Below are 20,584 nucleotides of genomic sequence, written 5' to 3' on the forward strand. Positions count from 1 at the left end.
TAAAGAGACTGCCATCTTCTTTATTTTCCATCCTTTGCTGGAATTAAATATAAAAAGGTCTTTGCAGCTATCTTTTCTCTATTAAGCTGTTCAATTCTGGTGTTCTTTGCCAGTTAAATTCAGAACTTTGCCTACATACCTATCTTTTCATAAAACACTGAAGACGACTTATTTGTTTCAGAAATTATTTGAAGTTGTTTTTGCTGGAAATTATAATCTGCTCTGAACCTATTTTCTGGGAGTTGACAAGAGTATAAATACCACATCATATCACATATACAACAGAAGTAATGACAGGATTATAAATCAGTGTTCCGGACTACTTGCTGAAAAATCACAATTTTTTTAAAAAAAATGTAGGTCGAGTGAAAATTACCTGGTTTCTTTTACTTTAAAATTTACTAATGGTTTATTTATGGGCAAGGAAGCTGTCCTCAGCAAAGTATGTATCAGAGCATATGAAAGATTACTAACACAATAAATGAACATTTACAGCTTGCCATGAAAAGACATGAGTTTGGGATAAGATTCTGTTTCAAAAAAATCTCTTTAATTTTTATCATGGTACAACATATAGAACAAACTCTAAAAAAACCACACAAGAAACTAATGATCACTGAAGGTTATGATAAAAATGTTTGTTTTGAGGTAAACTATGTACTGGCTGACCTTGGGCCAGTTTTTCACAACTCATGAATTGTAATGAATAGTCACCTCCCAGCAGCAGAGGACTTTGATGAATTGGAACTGCACTATTGCTACTGCCCACATAGTTAAGAAGAATATCTAGTCTACTCTCAGCAAGTATAGATTGGCAAGGCTCCAGCACCTTGCAATCATTTCCCACAAATGTTATGTGAATTTTTGATCCTCCTCCATATTGTTTTTTCTGAATAGTACACTCTATGATCTCTGCTGATACGTCACAACACCCGTTGGTTTTCTTCTCTTTTTTCTTACATCACAATTCCCGTTGGTATTCTTCTTTCTTTAATGAAGGAGGTATTTTATCACACTCATTACACATCCAAGTCATATCACCAGCTTTATTTATATCCCAGTTCTCTGGCAGAGGGCGGGACTAATGTAGCTGGAAATTATTAAAGAGACACAAGCAAAACCATAGAAAAGCTGGTTGGTTATTTTTCATTGGTGAATGGTCATGGTTACCTTATGTTCTTATGACATCTCTTTACTCGTCAGGTTATAGCTGAGTATATAGTTCAAATCCCCGACAATAGCCTTCATGATCAATGCACATTAACACAAGCTGAAATATACAACCATTGATCCCTTCCTCAAGCAGCTTAACAGTGTAATTAAGCTTCAAGGGACCAAATAACTCATTAAGGATGACACTACTTGGTATTTCATATCCCCTTACATGCTTCTGATCATCTCTTACAGCAAAGGCAGCAAGGAGAGGTCACTGAAAGACATGATAAGACTGTACTGCAATTTCTCATCATCTGTTAGTGGGGCGTTCCCAGGTCTCACAACCATCGCTACATGCACTCCTGCTTCCTCTGCAGCCTTTGCCTCTGTGGAAACAGATAGAATAACTTAGGAAAGAAACGATGGCATTAGTGTTCTGTGACATCTGGACAAAACTGGTGGGTTTGCCTTACAGCATCAACCATAATTAATCCGATTTAAAACTTTGGTCAGGTAGGTTCTGCTTAATAATCCTTTTCTAGTAAATGTAAATTCTGTCCTTTGATATAACCTTAATACTCTGTTTCCCCCCAAAATAAGACATCTTGAAAATAAGCCCTAGCATAATTTTTAAAGATACTCCCAATATAAGACCTACCCCCAAAATAAGCCCTAGTTAAGATCAACCCCGAATGTTCCCGATACTTCCCGACCTCGTCCCTGTCCGATTCAGCAACCCCCACCCCGGTGAGACCTGACATACCTCCGCTCCAAAGCCTCCTAAATCAGCAGCGGTGGCAGCGTCTGAACGGGCTGCTTCACGGCCTTCCCCACTGGGGCCTTCCCTCTGCCACGTCACCGATATCATCAAGGGCGGTCGTGGGGGGGGCTTCATCGAGGGCAGGAGGGCCTGGGATCCCTCCTGCCCGTATTTTAGTGGGGGGTGGGGGTTAGAGGATGTTGCGGACCAGGAAGGCTTGGGCTCCCTCCTGGCCAGATCATGTGGGGTGGAGGGGGAGGAGATCGCCGGGCCAGGAGGGCTTGGGCTCTCTCCTGGCCCCAACGTACTCGGCCCGGGGGTTGGGATCGCGAGGCAAGAGGGCTTGGGTTCCCTCTTGCCCCAAACATAGTCGGGGTGCCACTGGGGCAAGAGGGCTTGGGTTCCCTCTTGCCCCGAACGTAGTCAGGGTGCCGCGGGCCAGGAGGGCTTGAACTCCCCCCTGCCCTGATCCTTGTGGGAGAGAAGGGTGGATCGCGGCAGGGGAGATGAGCCATCTCTCCTGCCGCGATCATTGCTGTAGGGGGATAGGCAGGCCGCTGAGCTGATCGCAGCAGCCACGATCAGCTCAGCGGCCTCTTTTCGGCACTTATACCTGTTTTGACTTGGTCTAAGTCAAAACGTATAAGTGCCAATTAGGCAACCTGTCGAATGTTTTGGTTATATCTGTTGTACGCCTAGGTCTAGGTTGGCCCACCTCCCGCCTGCCCTTTCCCCTCCTCTAAAAACGCCTCTTTTCTCTCTGTGCTTTTAGAGGCAGGGGAAAGGCCTAAGCTGGTTTTAGATACGTCTAAAACCAGCTTTGATTATGGGTACTTGGACGATCAAGCTTTTTGATCGTCCAAGTACCCATTTAGGCCACTTTTTAGAGGTTTGTTGTTTTTTTTTTTAATGAGCCCCAATGTATTTGGGTGCATTGACCTCTTGCTGAAAAGTTTGTAAGGCTATTTTATAAAGACACAGAGACGCTCAAGTCACCTTTATAAAATCAGCCTCAATATGGGCACCCATTTGGAGTTCCAACCTAAGCAACCTGTTATAAAAACTATCCTTTGTAAAGTCACCCTGAATATTTTTTTTTGATTAATTGTAAAAATCGGAAACATGGTCATTTTTTTTAGTAACACCACAGACAGAAACTTGTCAGGTTATTAGGGGGTGAAGCAGCTCAAGTAATCATGTTTGGAAAACATTTTTGCATGGGTTCTCTAGAATCACCACCACCAACTAGGCCTTTAAACTTTGGTAACGAGCTTGTTTATAATGATAAATTTTCTTCAACAAACAAAATTTTAAAAAATTTAATTATTTTTTGTCAACATATGTACCTTGACTCCTGAATTCTTATGTTCATAAGATTTGACATACCACTTTTTATGGTACAACTAAAGTGGTTTACACATTGTGAGGTGCTTTTGTCCCATGCGTTGAGGTTACTTTTAGCATGGCTGAAAAATGGCCACATTTCCTATTTCCTGCATTAATGATCACGTGCTAGGTATAAGCCCTTACCAACACCTATTTACTAGACAGAAAGGAGTCCCACGTTAATCAATTTGCAGATGCATCGCCATGCAATCTTGGGCACACCTTTCTGCCTCCAGACATGGCCCCAGTGCTAAAAAATATTTTGTGTATTTTAGCATGTGGTTAGCACACACCAAACACAAAGCGACCGCAGTTTAGCAAGAGGGCCCCTATATATGTGTACTTTCTCCCTAGTGGACTAACAATCTAGAGGAGCTTACCATGGGACACACTGAGGTAATTTTGTACTCTACGTGTACACAGCACACCATGTAGTAATTATTTTTCAAAGGGGGCATGGGTGTTTCTACACTAATCAGCTCCAAAATAGGTGATGGAAAAAGAGCCTTTAATGCTAGAAATTGGCCATTTTCCAGCTGTGGGAAGAAACACACAGGAAAGATCCTCTATAAGGATTCCTAAGTTTTGTATCTGGGATAATGGAGGACTAAGTATATTGTCCAGGGTCATAGGAGCCACAGTGGGAACTGAACCTGGTTTTCTGTTTCTCAGCCCACTGCACTAACATTTAGGCTACTCCTCTGCTCCTATTAAAAAAAAAAAAATTGAAAAGTGCCAATTTTAGGCAAGTCAACATAAGTAATCTAAAATACTGGATAATGATGCCGACTCCATCTTCTTCATCTGCAGAAGCATCTTCTCCTGTCTGCGCTCAGAAAGGAAAATCCTCTCCTAGCTAGTATCAAACAGGACCCCCAGATAGTCCAGTCTCAACAAGGGAACCAGTCTGCTTTTCTTGAAGTTGATCACCCAGTACAAGGATTGCAATAAATGAACCACATGGAATGTTGTGGCCTGAGCTTCTTGAAAGGGAGGATACCTAAATCAACCAGTCATTCAGATAAGGATAAACTACATCTCCCCCCTCAGTCTGGCATATGCCCCTCCCTTTGGACCCCTCCCTCCGTGTACTTCTAATAGCTACATCAGGGGGACCCCCAAAGGCCAGCATGCTCCCCCTTATCTCCACCATTATCCGGCATTTCCCAGTCTCATTTTAAAAACTAATTACGGCCTGCAGAAGATTGCCAGTGCACTTTGCCTCTGCTGCAGTCCGCCCCAGACCACAACAGGATGTTAGGTCAGAGGAGGGGCGGGACTGCGGCAGAGGGAAAGTGCACCAGCGATCCTCCAAGGGCTGTAATTAGTTTTTAAAGTGAGACGGGGAAGCGAATCGGGCAGCACTATCTCACAGATCCGGAAGATTTCCTTCCCTACCGCTGGCAAAAACCTTGCAAAAATGAGCCATCAAACACTGGCTTGCTCGACAATGCTCATGGCCTTCTCTCTGCCAGGTTTCTCCTTATGACTCAACTTCCTTTCTTTGTAAATAAAGGAAGTTGCATCATAAGGAGGAGCTTGGCAGAGGGAAGGCCACGAGCATCGTTAAGCAAGCCTGTGTAGAGATCGGCTCGCTCTGCAAGGTGTGTGCCAGCGACAGGGAGGGAGGGAAGCCGTTTGGGTCGCCAGATCCATGAGCGAGAGGTGTGGGCTGGAGCTGCCAGACCCACAAGGGGAGGTTCTGGAGCTGCCAGACCCGTGATGGTGGGACATCGGGGAGCTGTGATGGGTAGGGTTCCCTGCGAGAACAAAGCTTTTTACCGCTCCACAGAGTGGTGAAAAGGTTTGTCCAAATGCCAGTGGTGAACAGATATAAATTTTACCCATTCCTGCGGTTTTACTGTGGTCACCTGCGGTTAGCCGTCGGGAAGGGTCACCATGTCATTCTCTACTTTGCGCCCCTTTTAGGAATCTGGCTGTCTGGATGAGAAGACAGGGGAGCTTTGCATTCTCGCACTGGAGTATGCAAGTGCATATTGCTTGGACACGGGGGCAAAAAATGGCATTAAGAAGTGACAGTAAGCCCCTAATTAGGGTTACCATATGGCTCCAGAAAAAGGAGGATGAATTGAGACATCAATGGAAGTAAAACCCTGATGCCTCAATCTGACCTCCTTACTTCCATTGTTTTCAATGGAAGAAAAACCTGGATGTCTCAAATCCGTTCTCCTTTTTCTGGAGCCATGTGGTAACCCTACCCCTAATTAAGCCATTAGAGGAAGAGGTAAAGATCCACATATTTTTACCTTGAATCCTATAATTTCTTGGGTTACTTCATGATAGAGACTTACAAGATCATGAAGGGCATAGAGAGAGTAGAGGGACAGATTCTTCAAACTTTCGAAAAATAAAAGAACAAGAGGGCATTTGGAAAAATTGAAAGGGGACAGATTCAAACGAATGCTAGGAAGTTCTTCTTTACCCAATGTGTGGTGGACACTGGAATGCGCTTCCAGAGGGCGTAATAGGGCAGAGTACAGTACTAGGGTTCAAGAAAGGATTGGACAATTTCCTGCTTGGAAAGGGGATAGAGGGGTATAGATAGAGGATTACTGCATAGGTCCTGGACCTGTTGGGCCGCCGCGTGAGCGGACTGCTGGGCACGATGGACCTCAGGTCTGATCCAGCAGAGGCATTGCTTATGTTCTTATGATAAAAACATAAGAATAGCCTTACTGGGTCAGACCAATGGTCCATCAAGCCCAGTAACCTGTTCTCATGGTGGCCAATCCAGGTCACTAGTACCTAATCAAAACCCAAGGAATAGCAATATTCCATGCTACCAATCCAGGGCAAGAAGTGGCTTCCCCCCCTGTCTTTGTCAATAACAGACCAGGAAGTTGTCCAAACCTTTCTTAAAACCAGCTACATTATCTGCTCTTACCACAACCTCTGGCAATGCGTTCCAGAGCTTAACTATCATCTGAGTTAAATATTTTTTACTCCTATTGGTTTTAAAAGTATTTCCCTGAAACTTCATCAAGTGTCCCCTAGTCTTTGTAATTTTTAATGGAGTGAAAAATTGATCCACTTGTACCCGTTCTACTGCACTCAGGATTTTGTAGACTTCAATCATATCGCCCGTCAGCCATCTCTTTTCCAAGCTGAAAAGCCCTAACCATTTTAGTCTTTCCTCATATGAGAGGAGTTCCATCCCCTTTAACATCTTGGTCACTCTTCTTTGAACCTTTTGTAGCGCCACTATATCTTTCTTGAGATAAGGAGACCAGAATTGAATGCAATACTCCAGATGAGGTCGCACCATGGAGCGATACAAGGGCATTAAAACATTCTTAGGGCCTTTTCTATGAAACTGCGCTAGCAGTTTCTAGCGCGGGGAGCTGTACTGAATGGCCCACGCTGCTCCCGACGCTCATAGAGTTCCTATGAGTGTCGGGAGCAGTGCGGGCCATTCAGCGCGGCTTTCTGCGCTAGAAACTGCTAGTGCAGTTTCATAGAAGAGGGGGTTAGTTTTGTTAACCATCCCTTTTTAAATAATTCCTAGCATCCTGTTTGCTTTTTTGGCTGCTGCCGTACATTGGGTGGAAAGTTCAATTTTGTGGGCAGGGAGGCAGCATCAAGTAGACTAAAGATCTTAGAAGACTAGGAAAGATTAGAGGATGAAATTGCCAAATTTTTATAATCATTACATAACTGCATTGTCCAGGCTTCTTGGCCAAGGAGATTTCCAGCAGCTCACCAGAAGTGGCTACAACAGCATTTGAAGTTGGAAAGGAGGGTAATCAGGGATGGTTACCAATGTGTAGGAGAGAAGGTAGGAATTGAATTAAAGATGGCCAGGGAATGGTGGTATCCTTAGCGGAGGAAGGTGTAATGCCCACTGTTCTACTCAGGAGATGGAGAGAATTAGTAACAGTATAGCCTGACAGAGTTTAGGAACTAATGCAACAATCCTCATTGAGAGGTTTTGGCAATTATTTCAGAGAGGGGTATTCTCTACCTGATTAGATTTCAAAAGAGAGAAATCTAATTTGAAGAATTTCTCATTATAAGCCTACTTACAGTTGAGGGAAATTTGTTTAGCAAGAGGAAATAGGGAATGTTTTGGAACTCTCTCCCCCCCCCCCCCCCCGTGTTGAAGGAGGAAATATTTATGAAAGAGTTGAAGGGGTGAATGGATAGGATCTATAGAGTGGTTAAAGAAGAACTGAGTAGGGGGTGATGGGAGAGAAAGATGTGTGGGAGAAGAACATTTGAGAATGTAATGTAATGTAATTTATTTCTTATATACCGCTACATCCGTTAGGTTCTAAGACATGTCAAAAGAGATTTAGAAGAGTTCTCTCAGCGCTAATATAGGAGGACAGCCGTACAGGATCATGGTTCAGAGCTATCACATGTGATGGTAGGGGCAATGCAAAAGGGGGAAATGATTGATGTTGAGAGGATGTGGACAAAGGAGACCCTCATATTTTGCATACTTGTCCTATTATTGATTTTTGGAAGCAGGCAGTGGCCATCGCTATCAACTGATAAATTTGGCATTATCTATAGTGTCGCGGGTCCGGCTGTACTCATTGGTTTCGGAGCAGTGGGGTAACAGGCCTGCAGTTCAATTAGCCAAAAATTTGTTGCTGGCTGCTCAAAGAATGATTCTGGCAAGTGGAGATAACTTTAATCACCATCATCGGATGAATGGTGGCGGGAAGTATACAGTGCAATAAAAATGGAATTATTGGTTGTCCATGTGCATTGGGGGTTGAAGTATGGGGACCTGTATTTCTGATGAGACACACAAGGAAGTAAGGATAAAAGATATAGCAGACCTGATGGACAAATGCTTGAGGAGTAGGAGTTCTGGGTATGCCATGTGATATGGGATATCATGTGGAAAGATGGAGGAGGGGTGAGAGGGAGTTCAGGGAGTAATGTTCTTTTTATTGCATTTTATTTGCTGATTACGTGAATGTGTAACGTGGGTTCTCTGTAGAGCAATGCAGTCACATTTGTTAGTGAAGTCCTAGACTGAGCATGTGTGTCGGTGCTTTCCCCTAGCTACAGTAAGCTTTTGACTTACTGGGCATGTGCAGGGAATCCCACCTCCCCTAGCCCCTCCCTTGTCAGTTTTGTTTCTGGATGAAGATGGAGCAGCATTGGTAATATGTCTGAAGTGGGGACAGTGGGAGGTTTAAGTGTGGCTGCATTCCCCTGCTGTTTACGGAAAACCCACATTATATGTAAGCAACTTCGCTTTCTCCAAAGACAAGCAGGAGAGATGCAGGGACACTTGTGGGTGAGCCCCAAGCTATAAATGGCATGCGGGTGGTTGGTAGTTGATCAAGGAACAAACAAATTGCAAAGAATGGACTGTCCAAAATGAATGTCTTGTGCTGTGTTAAGATCTAAACAGTAATGCTTAATAAAGTTGTGAACTGATGACCACGTAGCAGCTTTGCAAATGTCTTGAATTGGGACAGATCAAAATCTCGCCACTGAAGAAGCTGTTGCATGTAACCTGTGGGCTCCGATTCTTCCCGGAAGCAGCTGGCGTACTTTGGTGTAACAGAATTCAATGCAACAGGAAATCCATATAGAAATTGTACATTTAGAAGCTGGTTGACCCAGATTGGTTGGGTTGTAGGTAATGAACAACTGATTAGTCTTGCATAAAGCTGCAATGTCTCCGAGGTAAAACAGAAGCACTCTTCTGTAGTCTAAGGTATGAAGACGCTGCTTTGCTTGTGAAGCATGTGGAGGAGAGAAGAAGGAAGTAGAATGATGCTCTGATTAAGGTGGAAATCCGAAACGACTTTTGGCAGAAACTGAGTGTATGGACAATTGAATTCAATTAGGAAAGAACTGGGTATAAGAGTAGTAAGTAACAAATGCTTGGAGTTCACTGACAACGTGCAGACGTGATGGCTGTTAGAAAAACCATCATCCAGGTGAGGAAAGTAAGTAATGTGGAGCCCAGTGGTTCGAAAGGGTCATTCATGAGTTAATATAGGACAGCATTGAGATCTCATGGAAGTGGCGGTTCACACAGAGAAGGTCAGAGATTGGAGAGACATCTGAGAAAGCATGAAATTATGGAATGCTGAGAGATGGGAATGGACTTCCCATCCACCGGTACATGAAAGGCGGATATTGCTAACAAATGAATACACAAAGAATTTGTCTTCTGACCTGAATCTGATGTGGAAGAGGTAAGTCAATATATAAGCAACTGAACATTTGAGAGGGTCCTGATGTTGGGAAGATGCCTATCGAGAAACATACTACTAGTAACCAATCGTCTAGGTAAGGATACACAAAGTGGTGCTTCTTGTGCAAGTATGCTGTTACTGCTGCAAGGCACTTTGTAAAGATTCTCGGTGCTGGAGACCGAAGGGTAGTACTTTGTACTGGAAGTGATGGTTGAGAAACTCAAAATAAAGAAATTGCCATTGTTTGGGATTAACGGAGATGCCAAGTGTAAGCATCCTTGAGATCTAGAGTGGCCAGCCAATCATTGGGTCTCAAGAGGGAAAGTATGGATGGAAGTGAGATAAGAACATAAGAATTGCCACACTGGGATATACCAAAAGTCCATCAAGCCCAGCATCCTGTTCCCTTCTGAAGTTAGCATTGAGTAAATGGAGATCTAGAATTGGACAAAAAACTTGAGTCTTTTGGGGGATCAAGAAGAAAATGGAATAAAATAGTTTGTGGTGTGGGCACTTCCTCCATTGTATTGTTTTGAATCAGGAGGGTCAATTCTAGTAGCAGAATGTGACAATATGATGGTGGAAGTATGTGGGAATTTTTAGCTTTTAAAAGGACAATGAGATGATAACCATGGGATATGATATCCAGGATCCATTTTTCTGTTGTAATGTCTTGCCATGCCTGAAGAAAATGACTCAATGGTAACAGTGGACAACAAATTTTTCCTAAAGTTTTGCTTCCTTAAAGCAAACTGGTGATTAAGATAGACCCCGTCAAAATAAACACAAATATAATTTCCCACCGATTGTATCACGTAGGAATTTTGAGAAACATGATGGTATCTTTAATTGTCCAACATGTTTTAATGCACAAAGTTTCTGATACGCTGTGATAGTTCATCATGGCTAAAAGTGTTTTCCTGCTTATTTTCATTTTTACTCAGTGTCCAGTGCATCTCGTTGCAATGTCCAACAATAGTCAGCCAGCATAAATGGATTCCAGTTGCCCTGATATCTTTTTTCCATAGGGCAATGTCCTGGTGAAACCTTTTGCCATGTTCATCGCTGACAGCCCCAAGATTTGTGGGGAAGAAGTCCAAGTGTGAATGTAGAAAGTGCATCTTCGGTGATGCACTCATCCTGATCAGACGTGTTTGAGTACCTCTCCCGAACTCTGGGCTGATTTTTAGCCATATCCCGCTATATATCTGCATTTCCAGCCTGTTTTCTTTGGCTACCGGTTGGGGCAGGGTCTTGGCTGCTCGTCTGTATCAATTCTGGCAGGGGCGCTTCGTTATGCCGGCCAGAGTCCAGAGGTCTACTAAAGTTGTAAGAGGCCCTGCTACACCAGCTAAGATGGCGGATAATACTTCATCTGACCGCATGCAGCTCACCCCTACCATCATGCTGCAGGCGGATGCAATCGAGGAGCTGAAAAAACACCTTACAACCTTCTTGGACGACAAGCTAACGCGCCTGCAATCCACGGTTGACGGTTTAAAAGATTCGGTGGAGCGGCAGACCACTCGCCTGCAACACGTGGAGGACAGGGTCTCGGAGCAGGATGATCGCACGGTGGCTCTGGAGGCGGGAGTCCGTGCCCTGGAGGAGAAGTGCCGCAAACTGGAGGATCGGGCTGAAGATATTGAGAACAGGAGCCGTAGAAATAACATACGGCTTATCGGACTTCCAGAATCGATAGCAGGTGCGAGTTTGCATGACCTGGTCTCCACGTGGCTGCCTAGGGAGCTGGAGATGGATAATGGAGATTCGCCCCTCCTGGTTGAGCGAGTGCATCGGATCGGAGCCTACAGGGAGGGAGAACGGAAGCCGAGGCCGGTCATTGCCCGTATTCTTAATTTCGCTGACAAGACTAAGCTTATGCTTCAATATAAAGCGAAAGGTACAGTCTCGTATGAAGGCCAGCGGCTTCTCCTGTTCCAGGATTACTCCCCTCGGGTCTCTGAGCAGCGCCGTGCTATGGCTCCGTATTGCACGCAGCTCCACACGAAACAGCTGCGTTTTGCCTTGCAATACCCGGCAAAACTGAGGGTCCACCATGCCAACAAATCGCACTATTTTAACACCCCGGCGGAGATTAGAGCCTTTCTAGAGAGCTTGCCAGACTGAGTATCCAGCACTTGCCTGTACTTTACCTTTCCAGTCTGCACGGCATCGGAGACTCGATCCAGCTCTGTGCCTTGTGAGGATGATACCCTGCTGCAACATTGCTGATCTGGACTTTTTGTGATGCTCACCTTTTTGATTTGGCTTTTTTCCTCTCTTTCCCTCTCTGCTATATTGTTTGGGGACCTTTGGGATCCGGGGAGGACCTGTTGTCTCTAGTTGGGAGTGTGAGCTGGTGAATCTTGGGCTCTAGACCGAGTGGAAATGGTCTCGGGGTCCTGTCCTTTATTTTTCCTATTACTTTTACTATCCTGCTCATGTGATTCTTCTTGCTAGGAGGGGGCTCGAGGCTATGTGCCCCTTTTGTGAGCCTGCTTCTGCTCGTTGCTGCCGTCATGGCTTCGGTTCTCAGCCGGGCAGTGCGTGGGGCGCGTGCTGTTGAGTCCCCTTCGCTTTTCGCTTTTCTGATTTCCTCCTTATCTGGGTTTTTGCTTGCTGTATCTAGCGTCTTCTCACTTTTCTATCCTGACCCTTGGGGTGGGTAGGAGGGGGGTTCTGGGTCTGGGGTGGATTGTCTGGGTAGGCTGGGGTAGCCGTTCGCTGGCTCCAGTGGGTCTCTGGGAGATGGTACTGTGAACTACCTGTGTTTTGTTCCAATCTTACTGTGTATTTCTTTCATGCTTTCACTGGGTTGCCCCCTGATGGGATGCTGTTTTTGGGACTGCTGGGCTTTTCATCGGGGCATGAGGGGATTTCTTTTCACGTATGTCTGGGAGGTAGGGGCTTTCGGGTTTGTTGGGAGTACTGCATTGGTGGGTAGGAGTTTGTGGGCAGGGGTCTGGTAGCTCTATAGAGTGGGTATAGACTGGGGTGTTATGGGGTGGGGTATGGAGTCCAGGTTTGGTTAGCGGGATATCCTTTTCTGCCAGATATCGGCTGAGGGTAAGGGAGGGGGGAGGGGTGGTTGTGTGCAGAAAGTTTTCCGTGGGATTGGGGTATTGGAGAGTCAGGGGAGGACTTTCCGGGAGTAGGGCGTGCGGTGGGTAGGGGGGGTAGGATGTGTGTTGTATGGCTGTGGATGCTTGTCGGGGGGGGTGTGAATGGGGGGGGTGGGGTGGTGATTAAGGGTCGTGATGACTGGGGGGCCGGAGGGGCTGCGGGACGTCTGTTTTTCTCTGGAGCCGGGCTTGGCTGGGAGGTCCGGTTTCTGACATGCTTTTCTTTCGGTGCACATAGATTGCTATGGTGGCTTTTTCTGCTCAGTAGTTATGGTTAACTTAACTGTAGTTACTCTGAATGTAGATGGTATACACTCTCCAGTTAAACGCAAAAAAATCCTCACTTGGCTTCGGCAACACCACGTTGACGTAGCTTTCCTGCAGGAAACACACCTGACGGGTACTGAACATGAGAAACTACGGAGAGAATGGGTGGGGGATGTGAGTTACTCCGCTTACAATGGTAGGCAGAGAGGGGTGGCCGTTTTACTGCACAAACACTTACCATTCCAAACTCATAAGATTATTTCAGATAGAGATGGCCGATATGTCATTGTGGCGGGAGAGGTCTGGGGTTCTCAACTCCTCTTCTGCAACCTATATGCCCCAAATGTTTATAGTCATAGTTTTTTTTCTGGGCTGCTGGGAATTCTAGCTCAATATCCCACTTATCAATTGATTGTGGGGGGGGATTTTAATATTACTGCTGATTCGACCTTGGATTGCTCTCCTGCCAAGCCGCGGCCTAGACACTATGCTCGCATGGGGGTGAATTTTTTATGTGCTCAGCTGGAGGTAGTGGACGCTTGGAGAACTCTTCATCCATTTGATAGGGAATATACCTTTTACTCTAACCCTCATTCTGCGTATTCCCGTTTGGATTACATGCTGGTGTCCACCACTTTTTTCGCCTGCGTGGATAGGGTTACTGTTGAAGATGTCCCCTTCTCTGACCATTCGGCGGTGGTGCTTACTCTAGGGATCACGGGCCAGAAGGGGGATAGAACTTGGCGGTTCCCGGCGGCTTTGTACTCGGACCGAGATTTTGGACTCTATTTGCGGACCCATTGGCTGGAGTATATTGCGCATAATGATACCCCTGACGTGGACCCCGAGGTGTTCTGGGACGCTTCTAAAGCGGTGCTGCGGGGCCATATTATTCAATATGTGGCCACTAAAAGGAAACAGCAGGGAGAGAAACTTCTTGCTCTCACGGACCGCTTGGCGGTGTTACGTGCCCGTCACCGGACGTCCTTGACGGCGTCGGATGGACAACAGATCAAATTGTTACGCCGTCAGATCAATGAGATATTGGACTATCGGGCTCGTCAGAATCTTTATTATCAGAGGTTTCGGCTTTATCGGTGGGGAGGTAAGGCGGGTAAACTGCTTGCGAACCTGGTTCGGCCTTATCGGAAGAAACAACTCATCAGGCAGGTGAAGAATGCTAGGGGGGATAGCGTTACGCAGGAAGCCCAAATCCAGGAACAGTTTGTGGCTTTTTATAGCGCTCTTTATGCGCGAAGGGATTTTACGGAGGCGGACCGCGATGCCTTTTTCCGGGATATTTGTCTCCCACGGATCTCCGTTACTCAGGCTGAACACCTGAGTGCCCCTATCTCTCTAGAGGAAGTTCGTTTAGGGATCCGAAAGTTGAAGCTTACTAAGTCTCCGGGGCCGGATGGTTTCGGTCCGGAATATTACAAACTCTTGCCTGATCTTCTGGCGCAGCCCTTGGGGAATTTCTTTAACTTTTTAGCTGCGTCTACCTCTGGTCTCCGGAGTAACCTAGCCCACATCACCCTGCTCCCTAAACCCGGAAAGGATCTTACCCAGGTAGGATCATACCGTCCGATTTCGTTGCTGAATCAAGATGTTAAATTGTTGGCTTCCATCCTGGCAGCACGACTGAATATGGTCTTGCCCCAGCTTGTCGCGGATGATCAGGTTGGATTTGTACCCCAACGGTATGCTTCTATGAATCTCCTTAAGGCTTTGACGGCGATCCACGAACATCGCGATGGAGGGGGCACTTCTGCTATCGTTGGGTTAGACATGGAGAAAGCCTTTGACAGTATTTCGTGGCAGTATCTCTTTTGGGTGCTTCGGGAGTATGGCATGGACGGGAACTTCCTTATGTGGATTCAGGGCTTGTATACCTTGCCGCAGGCCAGACTTATCATTAATGGAGGCCTTTCGTCTCCCTTCTCACTATGTAGGGGCACGCGTCAGGGATGCCCCCTTTCCCCTCTTCTGTTTGTCTTGGCACTGGAGCCGCTCGCCATTAAGATCCGTAATACTCCGTTGTTGCGGGGAATCCAGATAGGGAGCATGGAGTGCCGTATCACGTTGTTTGCGGATGACATTTTATTATTTTTGGATCAGGCGCCCCTTCATTTGCCGGTGGCGTTGCGTTTGGTAGCGGAGTTTGGTGTACTGTCGGGTCTCCAAGTAAATTGTGCTAAGTCCGAGCTTCTTCCTCTATCTGGCCTGGGTCCTGAACCTTGGCATGCTAATTTGCAAATACCGCCGGTGCGGAAGCCGATGAGATATCTAGGTATTTATCTTCATACTGATCCTCGGGTTATGTACAGAAGTAACGTGCTAGCTGCTATTGATAAAGTTCAAAACTTGTGCTCTGCCTGGCGAGATCTCCCATTGACCCTGTTGGGGAGGGCGGCTTTGATTAAAATGATCCTCCTACCCAAATTGCTGTACCCTTTACAAACAGTGCCTTTTTGGGTGCTGCAGCGAGATGTGGGGCGGCTACGGTCCATTTTTACCTCGTTTCTATGGCGCCAGAAGGCCGCGAGGATAGCTTATGTGAAATTGACTCTTGCTAAAGGGGAGGGGGGCTTGAGCCTCCCGGACATCCGTGCGTATAATGTGGCGGCTCTCTTGCGTTTTGTACATGAGGGGGTGACTGGAGTGGCTCGTTTTTCTCCGTCTGGTTGGCTGACTGGGTGGTGCGCACCCTACACTTTTATCAATCTTCTCCATGTGTCTTCGAGTAAGGCGGGGGGCGGAGTGTTGCCTTCTAAGTTGCGGTTCTTGCGACCCTTCCGTTTGGCCTGGCAGTGGTGGCGTAGATTACAGGACAGGTCTCCGATTGCCTCCCCTTTTTTGCAGCTTCAGGGTAATCCTGGCTTCCCACCGGGTCTCGGCCATTCGCCATTCGTCTCCTGGGCATCTAGAGGGGTCTCTAACCTATCTTTTCTGATTGCGGCCGATACGGGTACTTGTGTCTCGTTTGCTTCTATTCGGGAACGATGGGGCATCCCTAACCAGCAATTTTTTGCTTATTTACAGGCCCGGCACTATTGCCAGACTTTGCATCAACAGTTTGGAGCGGATTGGCTGTGTGGCTCTTTGGATGCTTACCTACTTAATATCTCGGCTTCTCAGAGCTCCCTGTCGGTATGGTACAGGGCGATTCGATCTGTAGCCTCCCAGGACCATTTAGCTGCTCTCAGAGACCGGTGGAACCGCGATCTTGCCGCTCAATATACCCATGATACGTTTCTCGATCTTTTTTACACTTTGCATGCTTTTGTGAAGTCTGCGGCTTGGCAGGAAACTCAATTTAAAATCCTCCACAGGGCTTACATTACTCGAGAGAGAGGGGCGGGCATGGGATTATGGGAAGACCCGATGTGCACTAGGTGCTCAGGAGCTCCGGGGACGCTCCTCCATTCCTTTTTGGAATGCCCTGGCTTATCTATCTGGAATTTTTCTTTTGCACAGTTGCAGTTGGTCTTGCAACGATCAATTGAGTGGGATTACAAGACATTGCTCCTAGGGGACCAGTCCCTGTTGGAGGAGCAGGGTTTCACGATGCCACAAAGGCGCTTCATCTACATGACAGTACTAACGGTTAAACGAACGATCTTGCAATTTTGGGTGCAGGTGGGACCTGTCCCCTTGGATAGCTGGCTGACTCAGATGATTGAGCTGGCGCGGTTCGAACTTTATTATTTTAAATGTTCTTTTAATCCTGAGCTTCGGGCTTACCTGGCTCTTTGGAGGGTGTTCCTGCAGCTGCCTCTGGTTCTCCGGCGTGGGGAGGGTGGGGAGGGGGGGATGGTGTGACTGGATGGGGGGTATGGAGAGTATGGACGGGGTTTGCATGTTTGACTGCCTGATCTGCGATGGTTGGTTTGAGTGTTTATTCTTTTGGGGGACCTTATAGGGGGTGGGTTGGGTCTGTTTTCTACTAACATACAAAAAGTCTTGAGGCTTCAATAAGAGGTGGGCTGTTCTTATTTGGAATGACCTGTGCTTGGTGGTTTCTCTTGTTCTTCTGTTGAGGATTGTTCTGCCTCTGTATGACCAGCATGTATCTGCTATTTTGTGTTGCACTGGTGTTTTGTATTATTGGATTTATGCCTGTTTCTTTTGTGGTCTCTTGAATAAAAATGATGTTCAAAAAAAAAAAAGAAAGTGCATCTTCAGTGATATGTAGCACTTCATGGTTTTGTATGCTCTAAGAAGTTTGTCAACCAGTTGAATATAGTTTGGTGCTATATAACTGCCAAGAAAATTATCAACGACATCCTTGAATGCTTTCCAGGTGATTTTCTCTGGCCCTACTAACCTAATCTCTCATCATTGATGACATGTCTGATCTGTGGACCGACAAAAATACCTTCCTTAATCTTGGCGTCAGTTATTAATTATTAATTGCATTAGCCTGAAAGATAAAAGAAAATGTAAAAATGTACTTTTTTGTTAAAATGGTATGTGATATGTAATTTTAAATGTGATTTTCGTGATCAGCAGCCAAAAATCTGTAAGATACAACTGAAAGTGTCGAAGAAGCAAAAACTGTTGTCCAGTGTATTGGCTGTCCAGTGGGATTGGTTTTGAGAGGAGGGAGCCAATTGGCTGAGGGTTGTTTCTAGTCTCTGTGATCAACTATCTGAGGCTGGCGAGGTACTTGCTGGTGGTGAAGGAGTGAAGGTTCTGGAGGCTTTCATTTTATATGTCTAAACCAAAAAGAAAATAAATAAAAGTTCCTGAACCTAGTACAAGTCAATAAAATATTTTACAAAAAATTGGTTCTCATTTGGAAGACGACAGGATCTGACACAGTCCATGTTTTGAAAAAAACACTCCTTCCTCAGGGGTCCAAGATGTTCAGTGATTCTCTAGTCGAGAACCATATGGAGTACAACAGTTTTGTATAAAATTTGTGAGTAACAAGAAACGTACTGCTCCTATCTGGCTGCCACTCATTTTATCTCTGCTACATAACACTTCATTGGGCTCTGTCGCTATTACCTGGTTTACAGAGGCTGGGGAGCAGCGATTCACCTCCCCCAGCTATACCAAAACCATGCTTTGGAGGGAGGGAGCCATCGATGCAGTTGGTGGGAGCGGCAAAGACATGTCGGGAGGTTGATGGAGTCGCTTTGAGTTTGTTGCCATTGGCTGTGAATCTTCGCGGTTGTAAAGCCCGCACTGTTTGAGATATATATAGGAAGGAACAACGCTGATTTGAAGCGAAAGTTGGTTGAACTAGCTCTGTCTCTTCTGTTTTTGTTTTGTTTTTTAACAAGTTCTACTGAGTAGTTAGTTAATTTGAAAAATAACTTTAGTATGTCTCGCCTTTCTTTGTGTGTGAATAAGAGAGAGCAAGCTGCGACCTAACAAGAGAGAATAAGAAAAAAAACCTGACAAGGCAGGGGAGGGGTTAGGGGAGGCAGGAGTCCATGCACTTGCCCACTAAGCCAAAAGCTTATTGTAGCTAGGGGAGAGCACTGACATTGGCTCAGTCTAGGACTTTACCAACAAGTGTGCCTGCATCTCCCCTGCTTGTCTTTGGAGAATGCATGCTAACAGTAAGAAAAACTGTATAATCATCTCATAAGTATGTCTTGGCGATTATGTCTACATGTATATTGTGTACCCCTATCTATATTCATTTTTTTAACTATGTACACCGCTTAGATATTTGATAAGCAGTATATCAAATTTTAAATAAACTTGAAACGTAGTTTTTTAAAAAAAAAAGTTTATTTTACAGTTAAAGTCTCTTACCTTTAGTGACATCTGTTAGAAACAAAATGTTCTCTGGGGAACAGCCAATGTTTTCTGCAATTCTCCTGTAACTCTCACTCTCCACTTTGTGTCCAATTGTGGTATCAAAGTAGCCATCAAAGAGCTGAAATGCAAGAATTTGACACCCTCTTATAGGAACTCAGAAACAGGTCCATCTTTCATTGATAGGAAGTGAGATTACAGTAAATTGCTGAACATAATTTTCTGCACCTCTCTCAAATTTTCATACATAAGGAACTCGGTTCTAATTTTAAGAATTAATAGGATCTCCACTCTCCTTCCCAGACACTTTGCATGTTCTCCCCTGTATCTCTCCACATAAAAGATTTCTACACTCCAGGCAAATAAGCCAGTTATTGATTCTATGTGTATGTTTTAAAATATAATTAAATTAAATAAAAATAAATCCATCCTAAGAATTATCTGGGAGAGAAAAATTTTCTTTTTATAATAAAGCCAAAATTAGCTGAGGATATTAGCATGCATCTTTAAAAAAATGATGCTGTTAATCTTTATGCTTGCAATGAATTATTTTAAGTTTTGGGTTTTTTAAAGTTTTATGTTATTGCGATTTAATTATAAGTTGTTTTTTGATTCCTTACCTATGTGGTGCTTTTTAGCGAACAGGTGCATTACAAGTCTAATCAGTGATATAAAATCTGAATCTTCAAAAGGGGAAATTTAGCCAAGATTAAAACAATAGTATCTTTTTATTTATTTAATATATTTATATACCATTTATATCCTAAGTGGTTTCACATTCAGGTACTTTATCATATTTCCCTATCTGTCCTGGTGGGCTCAAACTCTATCTAGTGTACAGAAAGGGTGATAGATGCATTGTAAAGTCTCCCAGTAGAGGTGGGTGGAGACAAAGACTGTCTGAATTCAAGACATCCCGTCTTCTTTGGGATGAGAAAATACTGGGAATAAAACCCCTGGTTTCTCTGCCCAGGAGGAACCTACTCGATGGCATTGAGAAGGAGAAGGGATTCTATCTCCCGAAGAAGCTTGTATGTGCTGGGATAGAGGAACTGTGGCTATGCTCTTGAGAAGCGTGTCAAAAAGACTGAGCAGGCTTTTGGGGAGCTGCTGATTGAGATTTTTGAGGATGCTGTTGTTTTTGGTTCTGCTGCGGTCTAGGGGGAGCAGCTAGTTTGGAATAAAATGCCTCTGACAGGAAGAAAAAGGCTTGAAGGTCTTAGAAGTTGAGGGCTTAGGCTTGGATTTAACCAAAGAATTCCAATGTTTCTCATGGGTCAGTGAGCTTTTGGGTACAATTTTCAATCAAGTCACCAAATAGCTCATCACTCAAGCATTGAATGTTAGCCAATCTATCATGTTAGCCAATCTATCCTGAAGATTGATGTCAGAGACTCTAAGCCATGCAAGATGTCTCATTGCCACTGACACAACCAAGTCTCTGGAAGATAATTCAAAGACATGTACCTTCTAGCCAGGGCAAGGATGCGAGAGATGTGATAAAAATCCTGTAACTGTTGTGAAGGAATATACCTATTAAAAGATGACAATTTCTTAACCAGATTCTTGACATATCAGGAAATATAGAAATTGTAGTTTAGGACAGTGTTAGCCAACATGGAGTTTTGGTACAAGCGACAGCAACTTGTCCATAGTGCGCCCTTCATGCTTGGGGGCACTAAGGCATAGACTCTGGATGGAGTAGATTTTTTCAAAGTCGACTACCACCAGGGACTAATGCTGGAGTTGTGGTTTGTCAAAACCAGGAGACAAAGTGATTTTGTATAAAGAGTCCAATTTTCTGAGACCACAGTAATTGTGAGGGGGGTCTCCCAGTTCTTATGAAGAGTCACTTTAAGAATACCATGTAATGGTAATCAAAGAAGTTCTTTAGGAGGCTCATCATAGTCTAAGGTCTCCAAATATTC

The 20,584-nt window shown here is 44.9% G+C and overlaps 1 protein-coding gene across 1 annotated transcript in view; it reads right to left on the minus strand.

Moving 5' to 3' along the window:
• Positions 1–523: 523 nt before the first annotated feature.
• Positions 524–20,584, minus strand: part of ENOPH1 (enolase-phosphatase 1) — a 77,337-nt gene continuing 57,276 nt past the window's right edge. Inside the window, exons 5-6 of the mRNA XM_033914424.1 lie at positions 18,654–18,777; positions 524–1,541 (exon numbers count right to left, since the gene is read on the minus strand). Coding sequence (XP_033770315.1) covers positions 1,402–1,541; positions 18,654–18,777 — 264 coding nt within the window. The 3' untranslated portion in view covers positions 524–1,401. The remainder of the gene's footprint in view (positions 1,542–18,653; positions 18,778–20,584) is intronic.

Source organism: Geotrypetes seraphini, chromosome 1 (assembly GCF_902459505.1).
Source record: "Geotrypetes seraphini chromosome 1, aGeoSer1.1, whole genome shotgun sequence".
NCBI classification, from domain to species: Eukaryota; Metazoa; Chordata; class Amphibia; order Gymnophiona; family Dermophiidae; genus Geotrypetes; species Geotrypetes seraphini.